Source organism: Manihot esculenta, chromosome 8 (genome assembly GCF_001659605.2).
Source record: "Manihot esculenta cultivar AM560-2 chromosome 8, M.esculenta_v8, whole genome shotgun sequence".
NCBI lineage: Eukaryota > Viridiplantae > Streptophyta > Magnoliopsida > Malpighiales > Euphorbiaceae > Manihot > Manihot esculenta.
The window spans coordinates 36187309-36208873 of record NC_035168.2 but is presented as its reverse complement, the minus strand read 5'-3'; the positions used below and the strand labels follow the sequence as shown (position 1 = coordinate 36208873).

Below are 21565 nucleotides of genomic sequence, written 5' to 3'. Positions count from 1 at the left end.
CGAAAGTTAATCATCTATTCATTTAATACAAAATATTAAATCAAGATATTGTATGACCATAATTTATATTTTATTTAATTAATTTAACTATTTTAAATTTATTAAATTAATTAGTAACTTTAATTAGATATAATAAATATAATTAATTTTTAAGTAAAAAGAATTATGTTTCTTAATTTATTAGAATTAATATTATCATAATATTTATAATCTATAACTATATAAAATATTTTTTTTATCGATGAAAAAAATTAAAAAATGAATTATCAATTTTTAAAAATATATTTATAAAATAAATTGAATTAAAAATAAAAATTAAATTAAATTAATTTTAAATATATTTATTAAAAAAATTAAAATATAATTATTAAAATTTATAAAGTTTAAAATTTTTTAATAATTATAATTATATTAAAATATTAATTTTAATCATTATTAAAATAATAACGTAGTGTTTTTATTAAATTTAATAGTTAAATTTGATTGTAGAATATAAATAAATTTAAATAATTAATTTAAAATATATTAAATAATTTTTATAATTTAAAATATATCCATTAAAATACAAATAACCGTTATCCTTCTATTTAATTGATTATAAATTATTTCTCTAATATTATTATATTGCGAATATATATTATATATAGAACTATATATTTAGCGAGGCAAAAACAAATAAATCCTTTGACATGAAAAATAAATATTTACTTAGCCATTAAAATACTCAAAATACAATATTCCTTTTCCATCTATTTTTGAAAAATTTTTATAATTTATCATTAATTATATTTTCACCATAATCAATGATATCATTGGTTAATATTTAATTATTAAAAAATAAATTTTATATTTTTTACTCATACAATTATTTAATTATTAACTAAACCTTGTGTATAATAATACATTTGGAAATTTAGGAAGATATATGAAAGGTGGCCAAATCTTGCATGGCTGCCACGTGCAGGTCGAACCTGTTTATAGCTGTCGGTTTAGCAACCACATTCGAAATGTGTAATAAACACATAAAAGGCACCTGTATCTAAGGCCATAAGAACCCTTCGACCCATCGGCAAATTTTAGACAAGGAGTAAGTATCCAACTCAAACAAAGCCTTGCAGGTTTATATATACAAATTTCAAAGAGCCCATCTTCTTGATCAATCTAAAAAGAGACGTTCTTTTGGCATCCAAAGATTGTAAGATATAGAGATGGCCTCCTTGAAACTCTTGATGATTCTCCTCTTTGGTCTGCTTCATGCCATTTTCTTTCTTCCTTCACCGGTGGTCTCTAGTGGTAAGTGCGTATTCTAGCTCTCTCCGATGTTTTTATTTTATGAAGAGCTTCAAACTCGAAATCTCTTTTGCAGACAAGGATGAAGACAATGTTCTTCAAGGTATAAACAGTTACAGGTCATCGTTGCGTCTTCCAACCCTGTCCAAGAATGAAAACGCAGGATGTCTGGCAGATAAAATTGCTGACAAACTAGAGAACCAACCATGTAATGGAACTGGTGCCACCTCTGTTCAAGTAAACAATTACTCAGGACTACTATCGAAGTGTAACATTAAAATCAACTCCACTACAGATGGTGCAGTCTTGCCTGTTTGCGTGCGCAAATTGGTTCCAACTCTGGTGCTTACCAATTATACACGAACCCAGTATGCCAAGTACTTGAATGATTCAAGGTTTACAGGGGTAGGACTGGGGTCTGAGGATGATTGGATGGTGGTTGTTTTGAGCACCAACACTTCGTCCGGGAGCTTCTCCGGTGCAGTCAGTTTGATGTCGTCGGTTGCTTTTTGTCATTGCTTGGTGTCTCTGTTGGTTGGGATGCTTGTTTATGTGCTAGTTTATTGAAGCGCGTCAAAGTTCAATCTTTTTGTATTAGGTTTGTTCTGGACATTCTCTCAGTCTGTAATGTAATGGATTTGTAATGAAATTTCCATTTCTTGGTTGAGTCGAGTTTGAGTGGTGGATTGATTAGAGGGGTGAGTTTGTCTGTTGATGCAAGTCAGGCAAATACAGGTCCACCATAGACTAAAAAGAGATTTTCAAAGGCATAAACATTGGGTATCACTATAAAAAAAAAAGTGGATAGGACTAAAAAACCCAGCTTCGGCGGGGTAGATGCCTTAAAAAGGAACAAGTTTGAGGATCCGGCGGGATTTTACGACTTTTTCCGGTGAATCAAATTCATCCAAGGATTAATTGAGGGAAATAATAACAAAAAGAATGCGAGACGATCAATGATTAATCAAGTGGGAATGTCTCCGTGGCTGGTAAGCTTTTGACCTTGCTGAACCGTGGGTTAGATTCTCTTGGGCCGTCAGATTTGGTCGGGATCTTACAAAACAAATCCAGAGGTTGTTGATTTAAAAGTTTGAATACTAATAATAAATTTATTTTTTTTTATAAATATTAAGAAATATAATGATAAATTACCTAAGATTAAAAGATGATAAATTATCCATTGTTAATGGACACGGTACTAATGGAACAATGGACAGAGTACTAACGAAACAATGGTGATAAATCATCACCATCTAACAAAACAATGGACAAATCATCTAACAAATCAGCAATGGACGGTATAAATCTTCTAACAAAGCAATGGACACAATAAAGGGACAATAATTTTAGATAAATCATCTAACAAAATATTTTATGTGATAAATCATCTAACAAAATATTTTAGTGATAAATCATCTAACAAAACATTTTTAATGGATCTAACAAAACATTCTACAAAACGTGATAAATCATCTAACAAAGCATTTTTAATGGATCTAACAAAGCATTCCTAATGGACACAACAAGAAATAAAATATGATAAATTATCTAACAAAACATAGTTAATGGACACAATAAGAATCTAAACATCCAATTCGAAAAGAAATCGATTTCTATCTGTACTGGATTAGCAAGCGATTTCATCCACACTTTTTAATCCAATTTAATGCCTCTCAAAAAACCATTGTTTCATCACACTTAATTTCCGTCCGACTGCAAAAATAGTTTATTTTAGCCGCCATAAATCTACCATTAGCATCTTGGACTATATAATCAAAATCTAGCGAATTTCGTTGCGAGTTTAAAAATGCGTCAATATTAACTTTAATCCACCTGTGAAGGAGACAAAACATGCCCCTCCATTGCAGCAAAAAATTGTCATGAAAAACACACCACTCGCAGAACACACTACTCACCACTCTCAAGAAAATTGCCATGAAGAACACATCACTCACCGTTCGTTGTGACCTGAGCTTTATTTTTAACCGACTAATATGAGTAAATTATATATTAAGGAAATTAACTGAAATTTATTATTTTTAAGTATATTAATGGAAATTTTATATATTAGTTTATTAATAAATTTCCTGTATTAAAAATAAAATTTGCTAATTTAAGAACAATTCTACTCTAAAAATTAGAGGAGTAAAATTTATTATTTGGGTTGAATTAATTATAATTCTTTCGGTAAAATTATAATTTTTTTTAAAATATTTGTATAAAACAAAAGCAAAAGTAGAGAAAAAAAAAACTTGACTATGCTATTGACTTTTAACTTGTATGTAGTTTTGAATAGTTATATTTTATTATTTCTATTTTTAAAATTATTTTTTTATATATCATTTCTGAATTTTAAAATAATATTTATTTTTTAAAATGTTTTTATTAATTTTTAAATTTAAATTTATGAAAAATAGAATTATTTAAAGAGTATTTTAAATAAATTGTTATAATTTTTTTAAAATTCATACTATTATATAGTGGGAAGAGGGTAGAATAAGAGATTGTCATAATACCTTTAAATTATTTACAATAATATTTAATTATTTATATAGTTGATAATTTTATTTTTTATATTAATTTTAATTAATTAAAAAAATTTTAAAAAGATGTATAAACATTAAATTTTTTTAAAATTAAGATAATATATATATATATATATATATATATATATATATATATGGCTATTATAAAATTATATCATATAATAAAATTAATATAAAATAAATATAAAAATAATTTTTGAATATTTACAAAAGTATTAAATTAAATATTTTATATATATATAATATAATAATATTAAAATTTTAAAATAAAAATATAAATTAGATGGTAATTTTATTATATATATTATATCGTATAATAAAATAAATATAAAAATAAAATTTAAAATTATTCAAAATAATTATATATTTTAAATTTATTTTTATAATATTTTATTTGATAGTTAATGAAAATGATATAATTTTTTAGAATTATTCAAAATGATTATATATTTTAAATTTATTTTTGTAATATTTTATTTGATAACTAATGAAAATGTCTTTATTTATTTAATATTATTATTATTTTTTTTTTAAATATAGGATGATAAATTAATTATCTATTTCAATAAGTATGTTTTGATAATTGAAAGAATTGTTAATAATTTTATTATCATAAAACGTATTGAGTAAAATGTTATAAATTGTAATATTTATGTAAATAAAAATGTTATAAATTTTAAAAATTATTATGAACTAAAAATAATAAAAATATGTGAATGAAAAACAAGTTTATGCTATATAATAATTTGAAAAAAAAAATTCATATCAATGAAATATCTTAAATTTCCAAAGTTTTTATTGAAATTTTAAATAATTCATTTTTTTACAATAAAATATAGTTGAATATTTTTTGAACTAAAAATAAATTAAACATATTTATATTTTAAATAATATATATCTCAATGACATTATTAATATGAAATAATAATAATAATAATAATAATAATAATAATAATAATAATCACTACATAAATTATTTTTATCAATAATTTATAATTTTGACAAAAAAAATTTAAATTACTAAATTTTATTATTTGTTTTTTATTATTTATGATACTAATAATTATTTAAAAATGATTTCATATAATAAATATAAATATATATAAGAAATATTAACAATAATTGATGATTAGATTTTAGGGCATTTGTTTTTGTATTTAAAGCTCGTATGAGAAGATAAAGAAGTGATGGGACTCAAATTAGGCGGGCGGCCTAAGCGTAATGGTGGACCCGGGTCCAAGCCCATGCCAGCGCAGATCCAACCCATACTTTTATATTTTCTGAACCGGATCCTTTCCGCGAAGAAAATCTAAACAAAACCAATGCGACTGCGAGCGCAAATTTAACGCGCGCTTCGCACGGAAACACACAAAACAAAGGCGCAAAACCTCAAACGCAGCATTTTCCACTTCTCAATAATGGTGGACGACGACGACGACGACGAGGGCTTCGGCGATTTCAAGTCTGCGCCATTCAGTCGGACCGTCCTTTCCAATTCCATTACGGTTAACGGCCGAGATTCAACTGTTGCTGCCAACGATGATGAGGACTGGGGAGATTTTGTCAACTCCTCTGGCCTGTCGCACCCCAAAGCCTCGAATCCCCTTGATGCCTTCGGATTCTCTACAGATAAAAAATTGGAAAACAAAGATTCGGAATCGAACCAGCCTGCCTCAGCACCCGGTCGGGTTAACTCGGGCATGGTTCGATGGGAAAGACTAAAAGGAGCTTTGCCTCTTTCAATCTTCGGGGACGTGGACGAAGATGAAGAATCTGGTGTGGGCGATCCATCTTTTGGCGATGGTGGTGCCAGCTTATTCTCCAGTAAAAATGTTGATTCTATGAAGAAGGGATCGGGTTTAAATGTGAATGATTTGGTTGCTAATTCATATAAACAGATTGATCATAAAAACGATTGTATAACGGATTTGAACGGGTCAAATTCTGTAGATAAAACAAATAAGAACGACAAAAATTCAGATTTGAATATAAGTTCTCTGAAATTAGGTGTTGCTGAACTTAGTTCCAATGCACGACCACCAGATTCGAGTTGGAATTGGGTAAATTCGAATGCGAATGATTTGCATGAGAATGGTACAAATGGGCTGAAACTGAATTCAAAGTGGTTGGATTTGGATTGGAGTCTATTGAATTTGAATACACACATAAATAACTCAAACAAAGACGGGAAATTTTCCGTTACAGGAGAGGCAAAATCAAGCACAAATAAAGCTAATTCTGTTTCGGCTGCTGAAAATGGGAGGTTTGATAATGGAGATAATGATGGGTGGGGGTTCAAGGATTCGCAAGCACAAACTCCGATGGATGATGAGCTTTCCAAGGTAAAAATGTTATTGTTATTTTGATCGAGGATTTGACTCTCTAGGTTATTACTTCTACTCTTGTTTGGTTGCTGAGAGAGTGAAAAGAAACTGTTCTGGTTCCTACATCTTTAAATTGATGTCAATTAAGCTGGTAGCGAAGTTTGTTAGACGCTGCTCCTTATTATTACAGTATTGAGAATTGAAAAAGTATCGTGTTTTTCTCTCCTGCTTTTTGTGGAATTTTGAACGTGGGCATTGGTTTAAAGATTCATCTTTTGCAAATTTTAATCCAGACAAATCAAATCAAGACTAAGAACGAGCCGGTACCTAATCTTAATGGATTAAAACCATGTTGGAATGAACTGAGCTGGGATCTTAATGGGTGGAACGTGAATGTTAATAGAGTTAATTCAAGTGCAACTTCAATAAATACGGATCTGGTTGATGAAAATAAGGCAGTTGATAATGGTGATGAAGATGATTGGGAGTTCAAGGATGCTCGGCCCAAAACTCTAATGTCTGATGAGGTCTCTAAGGTAATAATGTGATTCTTGTGTTTATGGCTGGTCATAAGATTCTTGTCCCTACTCTTGTTTGGTTGTTAAGAGAATGAGGAAAAAGAAACTGCTTTCATCGCCATGACTTAAACATTTATGTTGATAAGGTATTAACAAAGATTATTGATGCTGCTTGCTTTTTAAACAGTCTTTTGAGATTTTAAAAATCATTTTTGCTTTTCTCTTCTTTCTGAGGGAATTGAACATGGGCAATGGTTTAATTACTTTTTCTTTGCAAATTTATTGAGTCAGGTGAAACAAATCAAGATTGAGAATGGGCTATTACCCAATCTTAATGGAATTAATCCAGGTTGGAATGAATGTAATTTCGATTTTAGTGGTTGGAACTCAAATGGTAATAGAATTAATTCAAGTACAAATTCTATGAATCCAGTTCTGGTTGCTGAAAATAGAGAAGTTGTTGATGATGGTGATGGGGATGATGAATGGGAATTCAAGGTTGCAGATTCCAAGCCTCAGGTTGAAGTTGATAAGGTAAAAAAAGGTATTATGTTGTTAAATTGATCTTTAGGCCACAAAACTTTACGTTCTTAGAAAACCATGAAAAAATTAGGAGTCTGAATTTCTACACTTTCATTTATACAAATAAGCAATAGTATTATTATGCTTTTTGGTTCTGATTGTTGATTCGATGACATCATTTTAGGATGGCCAGATGAAGACTGAACCTATACCAACCTTTAATATTAATAGGACTAGTTTAAGCTGGGATGTGCTAAGTTCAGATTCCATTAGGTTGAGTCCAAGTTGGGTGAAATCAGATGAGAAATTGTTTATTGCAAACATAGCTGACAAAAATAAGGATTCTGGTGATGCTGATGGAGCTTCAAGGGTGCATTATTTTTATTTTGCTTTCTGTTGGTTCCATAAAAGTATAAAAGTCAGATTATAACTTGATTTGTAAAAGTAAGACTATGACTGATTTTGATATAGTGCTATCTTTGAGAGCTGAAGCTGATAGGTAGTCTTATTTAGTTTCTCAGGCCTAATTAGCAATAAAACATCTAAGATTGATTTTCTATAATATGGTTTCCCCATTTTCTGAGCAGCCAATTTTAGCATGAGCTTATACTGCTCACTGTATACGAGGGACTAGAGTCTTCTTTAGTATAAAGATTGAGTGTCAGAAATTGATAATAGACTGGGACATTTAGGTGATGTTTTCCTCTGTGTGGGTGGGTGAGCGTTGGTGCTTGCATGCCCATTGAAATAGTTCACTTCCTTTTTTTTTTTTGCATTCTTTTTGCTATGTAATTGCTTGATGAGGAACACTGGAACATGTATAGGCAAATATTTGAAGAATCTTCATTTGGATATGGGTCTTTGACATTTTGTAACTTTTATGATGATCAGAAAATGCCAGAAAAATTCGAGGGAGCACTGTACACATCTAGTTTTGGCAATGGCGTACATGGTATATCGAATTTTGGATTTGATTTCAACTCAAGCTATAAAAATAAGGAGAATGATATTGAAAAGAAGTTGCATTATCCCCAAGTTGATGCCAAAGTTGGTTCTGATGAAAACTCCTGGGCATTTAAGGATGCATTTCCAGAAGCTGGATCAAAGGATAAGGTGATGGGTTAACATAACTTGTTTTCTTTCTCAACATTGACTTTGCTAGAATTTTCAACTAAGAGTTTATTTTTCTTGCAGGAAGAGCACAACATTGCTGAAGTTTCTCTTGCTGTTGAAGCATTGGTATTTAATGAAGTCCAGGTGGATAACCCATTTTATATGCTTACTGTTTTGATAGAACGCAGTCCAGATGAAATTCTAAAACTGTTCCTTGCATTTACAAGCAAAACACATGCATATTGTTCTGTTCTAAAACATGCATATTAACCATCTCAAGCGTGAGATGTAATGCAGTAGGTTTCCATTTTGAGACCTACTTATAATTTCTTCACCAGGACATGTATTCTTATTTACTGACTTATCATGCTAGATTTAGCGCATGACACTGACAGAGTGGAGTTCATAGGTGGAAACATGAAAAATTTTGTTCTTTCAGTGATGTATTTCCTTCTCTATTCCAGGGGAACAAGGTAAGGGCAGACAACCACAAGGGAGCCCTGCCCCTGTCCCTTTTTGGTGATGAAGAAACAGAAGCAGATGATCCTGTGATCGATCAAGACATTTCAGCTCAGTTCACCTCTGATCAAAGAGTTGGCGTTAAGAATCCCTATTTTAATATTCCTATCAATGATCTAATTTCAAGATTATACAGTCAAGCTGAGCAGAGTACTTCAGTTAATCGGGAACAAAGTCTGAGTGAAAATGGACTAGATTCCACCAAAACTGTGATGTCCTCTAATTTGGGAAATGCTAATCATGATTTTGATTATGATTCCTGGGAATTTCAAGATGCCTCTGCAGGAGCCAGAGCTGAAGATCAGTTCTCTGTTATTGGTCTTCAAGAGTCTCATACAAAATATTCGACCAAAATAGAGCTAAATGATTATGTTGAATTATTTTCCAAATTGAAGAAAGAATTGTACTATATTGCACTGTGCCATCTGGAAAATCTAAAGGTAGTTGACTGCCCAGCCGTTCCCTCCCCCTTCCCAGTTGAAAATTGAATCACTCGTAGCATTAAATTTTGAAATATGCTTTCTGATAGAAAACTCAAAGTGCTGCTGCTCTCATTGGTGAAGATGCAAAAGTGCAAGCTCTTGATAGAGAAATACAGGTTGGTTACTACTTACTATAATTGGTTTACTTCTCTTTGTCATTCTCACTATTGTGAAGACATGCTCTCATTTGTTTTATGTTCTATAACGCATTCTAGCAGATAAATAGTGGGATTAATTGTTAGAAAAAGTTTTGTAATCTGATTGTCCATCTTCTTGGAAAAATATTTGCATTTATTTTCTGTTCTATAAGGCATTCTAGCAGATAAATGGAGGGATTAATTGTTAGAAAAAGGTTTATAATCTGATTGTCTATCTTCTTGAAAAAATATTTGCATGAGCGTCTATCACCCAGTAGCTGGTGATAAGTATGTGGCAATACTCTTTTTGGATCATAGCTTAGTTAATATCGTTTTTTTTCTGCACCCAGTTTCCTCCTTCCATAGTCGGTCTTCTTATTTCACATCTGTTTATTTGGATTTATGCCACCCAAATAGCTTTAATAGTGCTGAACGAAAACTGATTCCATGTCCAATTTGCATCTGATTTCAATATTCTAATGCTTCTGTTACTATGCTTCCTAGAAATCTAGTGATTTCTTGTGCAGTCACCGAATAAGAATATTTGGGTTTTTAACATTTTCTTCTTTTCTGTTACAGGATCTTACTAATGAATTGCACAAAGATAGTATTTCCTCGGGTGAAGCCTACTCAGAGCGTCGCTCACAGGAAAATATAAGCCTCCATATGTTTGTTAAAGTTTTGCATGAACCCAAGTTCCAAGATTTAGAGTCAGAATGTCATTTAACAAAAAAATTGTCACTAGTAAGTTTGTGCTTTACTTTATGAGAGGAACATTTATTGTCCAATTCATGAATTTTGGAAGCATTGTCATTCTTTTGTCAGTAATTCAATAAGTTGGCTATTCAACTTTGGAGTTGTCTATCTATTGTTGCAGCATGTAGCCTCATTTAGCTTTCGAGTACTACTTTACATTTTTTACGATTTTAAAACCTTGTAGCAGACAAGCTGTTTCTATATTTCTTAAAAGATCTCCTGCAGTAGAGAAAAATGCTGTGCATAGTCTTGTGCCTGTGGCTCATCTAGGCTCCAGAAAAAGAGTAGATGATAGCTGATCGTTAATCATTGAAAAGAAACATGTTTATAGACATGGCTGACAACCACTTTCTTATGTGAAGATTTTGCTTGTTTGGTGGTTTGACTTTATTCTACTTAGAATTCTGACCTTTTTTCATTGATAGGCAGAGAGTGATTTTAGGTCAGCACTTGAACTCCTCAAATATGTTTCCTTCACACTAAAAGTTTTAAGTTCAGTACCAAGGGAGGAGCAATCTAGTTATATTTCTGCATGGTCTAAAATGCTGTCTGTTTGTGCACAAGAACTGAGGCACGGTGCCTTCATCTGGAAACGGTCATTACAAGAGAATGTCCATGACCAAATATTATCTAAACCTCAAGGTAACCGTTAGCATCATTCATATACAGTAAATTTCACAAGGATAGCATGCATTTTTTGGCGTGTAACCTTCTTGATGTTATGGCTGGCTGCAGGGAAGAAATATGTCCTTGCCCTTGGTGAAATTTACAGAGTTGTTGAAGTTATTCGATTGTCAGCAGAACTTTATAAGCCATGGATATTAGCAAGTTCAACAGATTCCATGGGCATATTTACTCTTCTAAGCAAGTGTTCTTTAATATGGTCAAGTTCAGGACTTGAAATGGCCCTGCTTGGCATTTTGAATTCACCTGATTTTGAATATGGGGAAAGTCTCAAGACAATATTAGAATCTATTAAGTACATACATGATCTGGATTCCCACACACTTTATAATCATGTTGTCTCTGGACAAGGTCCTATCTGTCAACTGTCTGCTTTAACTGCCGGAATGGTGCCAGGTAAGCATGATAAATATTCTTTAGGCATAGGATTAGGCTAGGCCAGAGAACGAAGTTATTTCGTCTGTGTGTGTTATGGATTGTGTGCAGTTGAAGTTTTGTTGGCATAATCCAAATGAGCCAAGATATTATGTTATTTATCATACATTTATTAATTGCTAATTGTTGGCCCCTTTTGGAGCCATTTTACAGAGTACGAGATGTTGACATGCACGCTTAGAGCTTATAATATAGGTTGACAATTAATATATCTTTTTGTCTTGTCTTGATCTCCTTGAACCAGGGATGAAAACAGTGGTCTGGAATGGACAGCATTGCTTTCTCACTCTCGCCAATTTATGGGCAAATTTAGTTAGCAGTGAACCTCCAAATTTACCATGCATACATGTTGGCTGATGAGAGTGCTGGGATAAGTTGGATATCTTTTTAGCAGCTAGTTACCTGTCAGAGGAACCATCTAATCGATTTAAGCCATTTATGACAAGCCTTGCGGAGCACAAACCATTTGCGATGAGGCTCCTGGGCATAAACCACAAGCTGCATCACAAGGATTGGACTCGGGGATGTCAGATTAACAGTATGAAACTGAAGATGTAAATGGCTGAATAGGTACTTGGGAGTGACCAGGTGAAGAATCCAGGTCCACATTCATTCTTTTTATTTTCTTCTTTGTTTTTTTTCTTTTTGTTTTTTCTTATATTTTACTGGTTGCCATTCATTACAAGGAATATGTAACATAGCAATTGGATGTAGAGTCGTGGTGTTTATGAAATGGGTATATCAAATACCACCCATATACCTAGAAACAGATAGGATTGTGACATGTATACGGTTGCTTCTCTCCAGAATCCGCCCACTCTCTATTCTTTGCCCCTTTTTTTCCTGTTACATTATGAGTGATGTTGTAAGCAATTCTACTATCAAATTACCACATTGTTTACTTCAGCAAAATGCATATTTTGTTTGCAATAACCAAAGTTGCAGAGGAATTTATTAGATGTCTTCAAGTATGTGCCAGCTAATACTTGTCCCAAGTGTTGGCAGAGAGAATCAAACACCCCCCGCCAAATCCCCACACGAAAAAAGGAAGAGGAGGAAAGCAGCTGCTGGAATGAAGATCAATAAGAGGGAGGCCGAGCACATTCTGAAACAACATATTTGAAGCCATTTAATGATTTCTAGCTAATGCAGAATTAGAATGGCCTCCCTTTGCTGCCTCTACTCCCAAGCTAGCCTTAACAGTACTAGAAAGATACCCAACAGATATCAGTGCTCAAAATCAAAACCCACTGCATAAATAAGACAAATTAAAAAATAAATAAATAAACACAAAGCAATGGGATGAAGAGATTTTTGCCTTCCTATGGACTGCCTTGACAGAATTTGGTATGATGACCACTGAATGAACATACTACTTAGAGGTAGGCCTGCCGGTTTTGGGCCAGAACCACCAATTCTGATTTAAGAGGAGAACCGGGACCAAATCAGCTGCATTTGGTGAATCATTTGAGGAAGTGGGAAAGCAATTTTAGTTACATAAGCAGAGAAAATATATATATATATATATATTATAAAAAAAAAAATAGCAGTCGTTTTACTTCTTAATGATGAGAGATGTTAATAGGAGGATATACGTAAAAAAATCCCTCTATTCAAAATCGAACTTGCAATCCCTAACCATGATGTTCATTAGTATCCAAATAGCCATGAAGTCATCATTGGTTCTTTCTATTGCGTTTTGCTGTTGGAGATAGTAGGCTTTAGCCCAATTATCAATACGATTTTTTTTTCTTCTCAGTTATACAATTTTTGTTTATTTTTTTATTATTCTAAAATTATTATTTATTTTTTTATATTATAGTAATATATAAATTAATTATTATAATTCTATTTTATTTTATTTTATTCTCAAAATAACCTCTCATTAATTATTATTTTTTTATAATTTTTTAATATTTAATAAAAATTAATATTTTTAAGATGGATATAATTAAAAAATTAATAAAAAATATCTTTTTTAATATATATAAAAAAATAAAATTGACAAAAATTATGAAATAAGGAGAATATTATATAAAAAAATAATTAAAATCCACATGTTTTAAGTTTGATTCCACTCTCCACCTCAACTGTTATGTTTCGTTTGAAATAAATTAAGTGTAAAAAATAAATGAATTTAGCTCTTATATAATTAAACATTTATTTTTACTGTTTTTCTTTTAAAATTATTCTTTCTTGTAAGTTAAAATACTGAAATTCTTTTTTTTTTTTTTTATCTGAGTATACTAGTTGTGACTAATGCATCAAATATATGGGCTAAAATAATAAGTTATTAAATATTTGAATTTTTAAAAGTTATAATAATTAAATATAAATTAGTTATATTATTAATAATTTATTAAAAAAATTAATTATATATGGTTGACTTTACTTTAAATTTTATTGACTTGATTCTAAATTTTAGTTGATTTTGCTCTAACTTTTTATAAATTAATAAAGTTACACGATAATATTTTTCATAGAAAGTATTTTTAATTTTTTTTACAAGTCATTAATTATAAAGTTAATTTATGTTTAATTGGCATGTTTATAAATTTAAGTGTTTAATAAGTTATAATTTTAAATTAGCTTTTTAATAGTTTAATTTTAAATAGTGTAGAGTATTGATGCTATATAACAATCAGTCCGAAGTAAGTAATGAGCTGTTATCACAAGATAGGACCGGGTAATAAGAATCTGATAAGTAAGAAACGCAGTTCAGTCCGAGGAAAGGAAGACCTGGATACTTTAACACCCGATTCATCATCAAAAACTCACCCTTCCATCGACAAGGCGAGTCCTGGCATGAAGTTACCATCATCAGACACAGTCCAGTATATCCCTAATACGCATGTAATCACGGGATTATCAACCTATTAGGTGACAATATCCTTTATCAAGCAGCCAGTCACATTATTGCCGGATTATCATAAAATGTTATATTTACCTCTACCTTCTTATAGTATAAAAGGAGAAGAATCACAAAGGTAGAGATACATTATTCTCTTACACAAAATCTCTAAGCAATTCAGTGCATTCGTTCTCTTTTTAGGTATATTGACTTGAGTATCGGAGGGGTTGTCGTGGATACTCACCACCACCTCACATTCTCTCCCTTGCAGATTCTAACCAATCACAGCGCAGCTCCATTTCGGCCACGTTATCAATCTAATTTTTGCAACATCATTTAGTTCTATTGCTGGAAAATCTCTTGGATCCTCTCTATTCATTTGGATTACATCTGGTCTTCTACTCATTAATATTGCTACCAACGAGGGTGTCATCGTTTCTTCCGCCTTTGACAATAGAGAAAACACGCCCCAGTGGTCAATGAAGCAGACTTCAATTATTTAAATAATAAACAGATATTCCAGTACATACAAAAGCTGCAGGCTACCTTCGGGCAGTATAAGGCTCGGGAGGAGGAATCAAACATGGCTCCCGGAAGAAGGAAAAAAGTCTCTGTTGACACCCTAAAGGCTCGAACAAAAACGACTGGGAGGCAGCCTAAAGGAAAAATTGAGTCCAAAGATGAATCAAACGAAGGTCCGAAGGGCATAGATTATAAACTAGTACAAGTTGTGCAAAGGTACCAAAAGGACCAAGAGGAGGACTTTAGCCTAGATGGTGCCTTGTCTCTTTCGGAAGAAATTTTAACAGAAACCTTTTCAACCAAGTTCAAACTGCCTATTTTAAGCAAGTATGACGGAATAACAAATCCCATAAGCCACCTAGCGATCTTCAGGATGACCATGCAGTTTCAATATGTCAACAACTTTATATTGTACCGAGTGTTTCCATTAACACTCACAAGTTTGACTCAGAAATGATACCAATATCTAAATTCGAGTTTAATTCAAAATTTTACACAGTTTTCTACGCTATTTAAATCTAAATTTATTACTTGTATATCTCCTAAAAAAATTTTCTCTGACTTGTGAAAGATCTACCAAAGAGATGGCGAATCTTTAAGGAGTTTTATCTCACGGTTCAATACTGAAGCCACACAAGTAGAAGAATTAAATCATGAGATAGTGTGTGAAGCATTAAAAAAAGAAACTCACAACGTCAAGTTCATGAATTCCTTAATTAAAAATTCAGTTGCGACATACCAACAATTGATAGACAAAACTCAAAAGTATATCAGGTTGGATGACGAGGTTCAAGCATTGAAAGAGAATAAAAGAGCGAATCAAAAGCAAAGTCAAAAGTCCGAGAGGCGAGAACATGAAGGAGATCACAGGAGTTATCCTATCTATCGAAGGAGGGATGATCAAAGTAAGTATAAAAATTATACTCCATTAAATGACTCACAAACTCATATTTTGATATGGATTAAGAAAAATGATAAAGAAATTAGGTGACCACCCAAACTCAACCTTGAAAAAGCTGAGAAATGAGACAGAACAAAGTCATGGTCATACAACAGAAGAGTGTCGGCAACTAAAGCATGAGATCGAGAGGCTGATAAGGGACGATACTCTTTGGAAATTCACCAGGAAGGGCAGGGAAGAGAGGAGACTTGAACCCGAGGAAATAACTTCTGAAACCACCCCTGATCGAGAGTCTATAAGGGTTATATATATATAATAACAGAACGACCTAGTGACGATCAGGGAAGGTAAACAGACTACAAATATAATTGCTAGTCCGGTAAGTTGAAAAAAGACCTTTTGAAAAGTCTCAAAAGTTATTCACCCAGGTGCCTTATAAACTGGCCAAGTTGGAGGGCTGAATAATTCTCCATTCTCGATATATTTGTAACATAAGAAATTTCTGTCAATAAAGTTAATGAGTATTTTCATATGTTGTGTTCTTTAGTAATAAGGAACGATGGGATTGCCTTCCTCCAAAAAAGGAAAAAGGAGATAAGAAAAGTCCACAAGGCGGGTTTCGTCAGGCTAAGTCACAAGGCGGATTCCACCAGACTATCTAGGCATTGGTCTCACAAAACAAGACCACAAGGCGGATTCCACCAAACCAGGTTATAAGGCAATTTCTGCTAGACCATACCCACAAAATAAGGTCATAAGGTAGATTTTGCCAAGCTAGGTCACAAGGCGAGTTTCGCCAAACTATTTGGGCGTTAATCCCACTAAACAAGGTCATAAAGCAATTTTCGCCAGACCATCAGGGCGTTGGTCCCACTAAACAAGGTCACAAGATGGTTTTCGCCAGACTATGTGGGCATTGATCCCACTAGAGAAGGTCACAAACCAGTTTTCGTCAGACCATCCGGGTGTTGGTCACACTAAAAAAGGTCACAAGGTGATTTTTACCAGACCATCCGGGGGTTGGTCGCACTAAATAAGATCACAAGGCGATTTTCACCAAACCATCCGGAGCATTGGTCCTACTAAATAAGACCATAAGACAGATTCTGTCAAGTTGGTCACAAGATTAGTACCGCCAAGACTATGATCTAAGCGTAGGTCCCATGAGTTAAAAAGCAATCATAAGGGATCACAGGGCGAGTCTTACCAGGTGTTAATCCCCTATAAGAAATCCTAAGACATGTCTAAGGTCATAAGGCTAGTATAAGTCAAGCCTAAAGAACGAGCAAGGGCCGCACTAGTCGAGGGTTTTATGTCGGGCCAAGAGGTAGGTTTTGCCAAAAAAAAATTACCAGGTGATAACCCCATCATCCAAAGATTTTCAAGCTATTTATTACTACCATGATGGGCAAGTGTTAGCAATTTTTTGAAAGAAATATATTTAAAGTTCTAAATGAGGGGTGTGGACGAGCATAGGGCATAAGGACACTCAATGAAAATAATGACAAGACATAAGAAAATGTTTTCATTCAAAGTGTAAAAGATTATATAGGGGGAGAAATATCTTCATGTTCCTCTGCCTGAGTCTATTACATCACTATTTTCTAAACTAATCTCAGGAGGCCACATGCTCCAGATCTCGAGAACAGCTATCTCCTTCGAATCTGAAGAATCAAAAACCAATGGGGAGACCTTTGATACTGCATAACAATTGCCCAAAATAAGTCATGAGCTATCATCACAAGACAGAGCCAGTGGCAGGGATTGATAAGTAGGAAAAGCAGTCTAGCTCGAAAAAAGAAAGATCTGAACACCTTAACACCCGGTTCATTATCAAGGACTCGCCATTCCCTCGATAGGGCGAATTTCGGCACGAAGTTACCATCATCAAACACAGCCCAGCATATCCTCAATACGCTTGTAATCGCAGGATTATCAACGTATTGGCTGGCGATATCTCTTATCAAGCAGTCGGCCACATTATCGTCTGATTATCGAGAAATACTATATTTACCTCTACCTTCTTACAATGTAAAAGGAGAAAACTACACTATTTTCTCACACAAAAATTCTAAACAATTCATTGCATTCATTCACTTCTTCAGTATATTGACTTGAGCATCATAGGAGTTGTCGTGGGTATCCACCACCATCTCACATTCTCTTCCTTGCGGGTTCTAACCAAGTACAATGTAGCTCTATTCCGGCCACGTCATTAATCTAATCTCTGCAACATCAAGTACAAATATATATTTAACTAATTTTATTTTATTTACTTTATTTTCAAATATGAGAAGTGACATAATTGATTTGAATTTATTACAAACTTATACTTTTTGACATAATTGATTTGAATGTACTACAAACTTATACTTTTAATTTAACATCATTTATTTTGTAAGGATTCAAATAAATTTTTATATAATTATGAAAGATTTTAACTTTTTTAAAAATAAAAAATTTTTAAATTAAAAAAATAAATTCTTTTATTTCGAACAAAATAATTATTAAAAAAATTAGTTAAATTAAATTTTTAGGAAATTATTAATTAGGGATAAAGAAGCAATATATAACAAGATAATTCTTATATATATTAAAAATAAAAAGAAATACTTAATTAATTAATTACTAAATAGTAAAAACCTAGAATGATGAAAATGAAACCTAGGAGACATATCACATTACATATGTAGTTGAAAGAGTTTGGAAGCATATATATTGAGGGTTTAATTATTAATTAGAAAGCTGTATCTTGAATTATTGTGTTGAAGAGTCAAGAATAAATGACAATTGATTTTGCATTTAATTTCTTGTTTTAAGCAATTTAGGGTCCACAATCTTTTCAATATCAAAACATTATTTCCTATTTATAATTGAAATTTTTGTATTTATGCTTTTGATTTTTCTAAAAATTGTTCTGTGCTTTGATAGGTTTTCTTCTCATCTATTATCTTCTATCTTTTCAAAAACCCACCTAAAGCTTAATGTGAGTATTATGTGGGGTGTGTTTGTTCTACTAAGATAATGAAAGAAACAGAGCATTTTCATGACATTTTCACTGTTTCTAACCTTTTTTCAACTTACAAAAGGTGTTTGCTTTTTAACCACATGTCTTTGCCTTATATTTTTCAAAAAAAAGAATAAATAATAATAGTACAGTTTTCTTAAACTCATTTCATATATGAAACTCATTAATCCGATTAATTTAATTTTATATTGAGAAAAATCATTAAAGAAATACAATACTTTTTTAATTTAAAGGCATTTTATATTCAAATTTCAAAATCGTAACTATTAATTAAAAAAATATATATATCATCTTATCTTTAATTTCTCTAGAAGTTGTTCCGGTATTAGGGATTCATCTGCAGAAAATAAATGGATAATAACAAGGTTTCCATTCTTGACTACTTTAGGCACCGTTGTTATCCATGGTTAGGATCAAGGATAAAGAGGTTAAAATAATAAAAAGTACAAGTGATTTGGTGGATAAAATCTCTGATCTCAGTAAAATATTCAAGATAAATTTAGAAAAAAGATCATACAAATCATATATTTGGAGGTTGATCCTTTAAATAGCTTGTTGGTAGCCTTTCATTTGATGGTCAGACGCGAATTGAAAGCTAAGCGGTGGTAATTCTAATGGTAATTCTAAAGATTTTCCGAAAGAAAAATAGAAATGTATCCTGATAGATACCGATAAGACTTTAGTTTGAAATGAATCTCGAGAGACTTTTTAGGCTAAACTAAATTATTGAAAGTCACCCTCAGACTTTTTAAACTTTCAAGAGTTCCTGTATTAATATCAATTATCTCTTAGCCTTTCATTTGATAGTCAGTGGTTCTAAAGATTCTTCAGAAGAAAAATAAAAATGCCTCCTAATAGATCCCAATAAGACTTTAGTTTAAAATGGATCTCGAGAGACTTTTTAGATTAAATTAAATCATTGAAAGATACCTTTAGACTTTTTAAGCTTTTAAGAGTTCTTGTATTAATATCAATTATCTCTTTATATATATATATATTAATTTTATTTAATAGGCGCACAAAAAATATAAAATATACGGTAAACTTAACTATTTTATTTATTGAAGAAATGAATGAAAAAAATTTCTTAGATTTTGATTTGATTAAGATAAATATATAAATATTTCGGAGGCATAACAATTATTTTATAGATTATTATAATTAATAGAGTAATTATTTCTGGTGAAACTATATTCTATGAATTTAGAATACAATTATAATCGTTTAGAAATTTTTTTTTCTTTGCTATGCATTCTTTCTTTTTCTTTTTGTTCTTCCTCTTCTTGGAGAATGAAAGAACAGCAAAATTTGAAAAGCAAAACAACAGTTTTAAATATATATATAGAGAGAGAGATGATTATATGCTGCAAAAACAACAACAACCTCTTTCCTCTGGTCTTAGATATAATAAGTAAGCTCTAAAAAAGTAAGAAAGATAAAACTCAGAGGGACGACATGTTCATGTATATCATATGTATGTAGATATTTACATCTGTATGCATTTGCTTGAAACTCCTACTTGTTGTGTAGAGGATCTGGGCAAGAGGGCACTGCCCTATTCACCGTCGCAACAAAGCCATTACCTCCGTTACTAGCATTAGCACCTTGTCCACGAATCTGGGTTGGCTTCTCTTTCAGAGACCTGCTGCTAGCTTCCACCACAGCTCCGTTTTCAAAAGCTGATATGCTCATCAATATCAGCAAGAGACACCACACTAATTTCCCCTTTGACAGAAACATGGCTACTGCTGCTTCTTCTTCTTCTTCTTGAGAGAGAGAGAAATGGAGAAGTTGAAAAGCAAGGTTGGTGAAATTAAATTAAGTGGGTCTTATTACAAGAATAGTCAAATGGTTTTGAGGTTGTTGTGTTACATATATACTTGGCTTTGTCTATGTTTCTTTGTGACCTTTAATTACTATTATACTATACCATCTACTATTATATCTTATGGAAATTTGTACTTCCATAAGCCTACATGAATAGAATTTCAACATTTTAAATAGTTGACCAATCATTCATTTCCAATTATTTTATAATTCAGTTTGAGTGCAATTTTTTTTTTAATATATTTTTAAAAAAATTACTATTTAGTTATATAATACGAAAAAATTTACTAGTTAAAATCATACAGTTTTAAAAAATATATTAAAACGTTGATATTATTTTAAAAAGTCTTTTTTTTTTATTAAAAAGGAGAGAAATATCATTAACTCAAAGCGATCAAAGAAACTATATGAGGAAGAGGGATATGAACCCAAACTCCTTGACCTGACTCAGAATGAGTCGATATTGCTAGAACATGAGCGACATCATTCGCATACCTGTGAATAAAACCATATCTTGTTTCTTCATAACTGGATAGAAGCAATTTACAATTTTGAATCAAAAGACCAAAAGGTGATAAATCATCTAACGAAACATTGTTAATGGATACAATAAAAACATGAGCATCCGATTCGAAAAGAACTCGATCTCATCCGCACTCTTTAAGTCATTGCCTTTTAACCTTCATCTGACTGCAAAAATAGCCTGCTTTAGCCGCTATAAATATACCATTAACATCTCGGACTATACAGCCGAAGTCTAATAAATTTTATTGCGAGTTTAAAAAGTCTATTAGTTAGTCTTTTTGTAAATTTTAACGATTAAATATTGTAAAAGAATTTAAAATATTTTTGATACGAAGAGATTAATTAATAAATTTTTTAAAAATTTGAAAGATCAATTATTAAAATTTTTTAAAATTAGAGAAATTAAATAGTAAAATATAACAAAAGATTAATTAATAAATTTTGTAAAACGTATCAATACGTCATATAATGTTAAATATGGTCTCTAAAAGGGTGCTCAATTTCAGGATCTTAGGTTTGACTCTTGCATGGACTGTTTGTGGTTTCTTGTTGTAAAGTCTAAAATGCTAATGTCATTGCTTATGC

The 21565-nt window shown here is 31.7% G+C and overlaps 2 protein-coding genes across 4 annotated transcripts; both read left to right on the top strand.

The window, feature by feature from the left end:
- Positions 1–1069: 1069 nt before the first annotated feature.
- On the top strand, positions 1070–1975 carry LOC110620001 (uncharacterized GPI-anchored protein At3g06035). Its single transcript, XM_021763538.2, has 2 exons — positions 1070–1293; positions 1367–1975. The coding sequence occupies exons 1-2, from the start codon at positions 1209–1211 to the stop codon at positions 1855–1857; spliced, it is 576 nt and encodes a 191-aa protein (XP_021619230.1). The 5' UTR covers positions 1070–1208; the 3' UTR covers positions 1858–1975.
- Positions 1976–5156: 3181 nt separating this feature from the next.
- Positions 5157–12283, top strand: LOC110620221. 3 transcript variants are annotated; one of them, XM_021763861.2, is made up of 12 exons: positions 5157–6178; positions 6454–6696; positions 6970–7027; positions 7112–7212; positions 8092–8313; positions 8395–8457; positions 8778–9272; positions 9362–9430; positions 10031–10195; positions 10633–10849; positions 10943–11287; positions 11571–12283. In XM_021763861.2, exons 1-12 carry the CDS (start codon positions 5255–5257, stop codon positions 11681–11683), a joined length of 3015 nt encoding a protein of 1004 aa, XP_021619553.1. In that variant the 5' UTR covers positions 5157–5254; the 3' UTR covers positions 11684–12283. The 3 variants fall into 3 exon arrangements, with proteins under 3 accessions (XP_021619553.1, XP_043815290.1, XP_021619554.1); XM_043959355.1 differs by lacking the exon at positions 6454–6696; XM_021763862.2 differs by lacking the exons at positions 10943–11287; positions 11571–12283 and having other exon boundaries at positions 10637–10838.
- The last annotated feature ends 9282 nt before the right edge of the window (positions 12284–21565 follow it).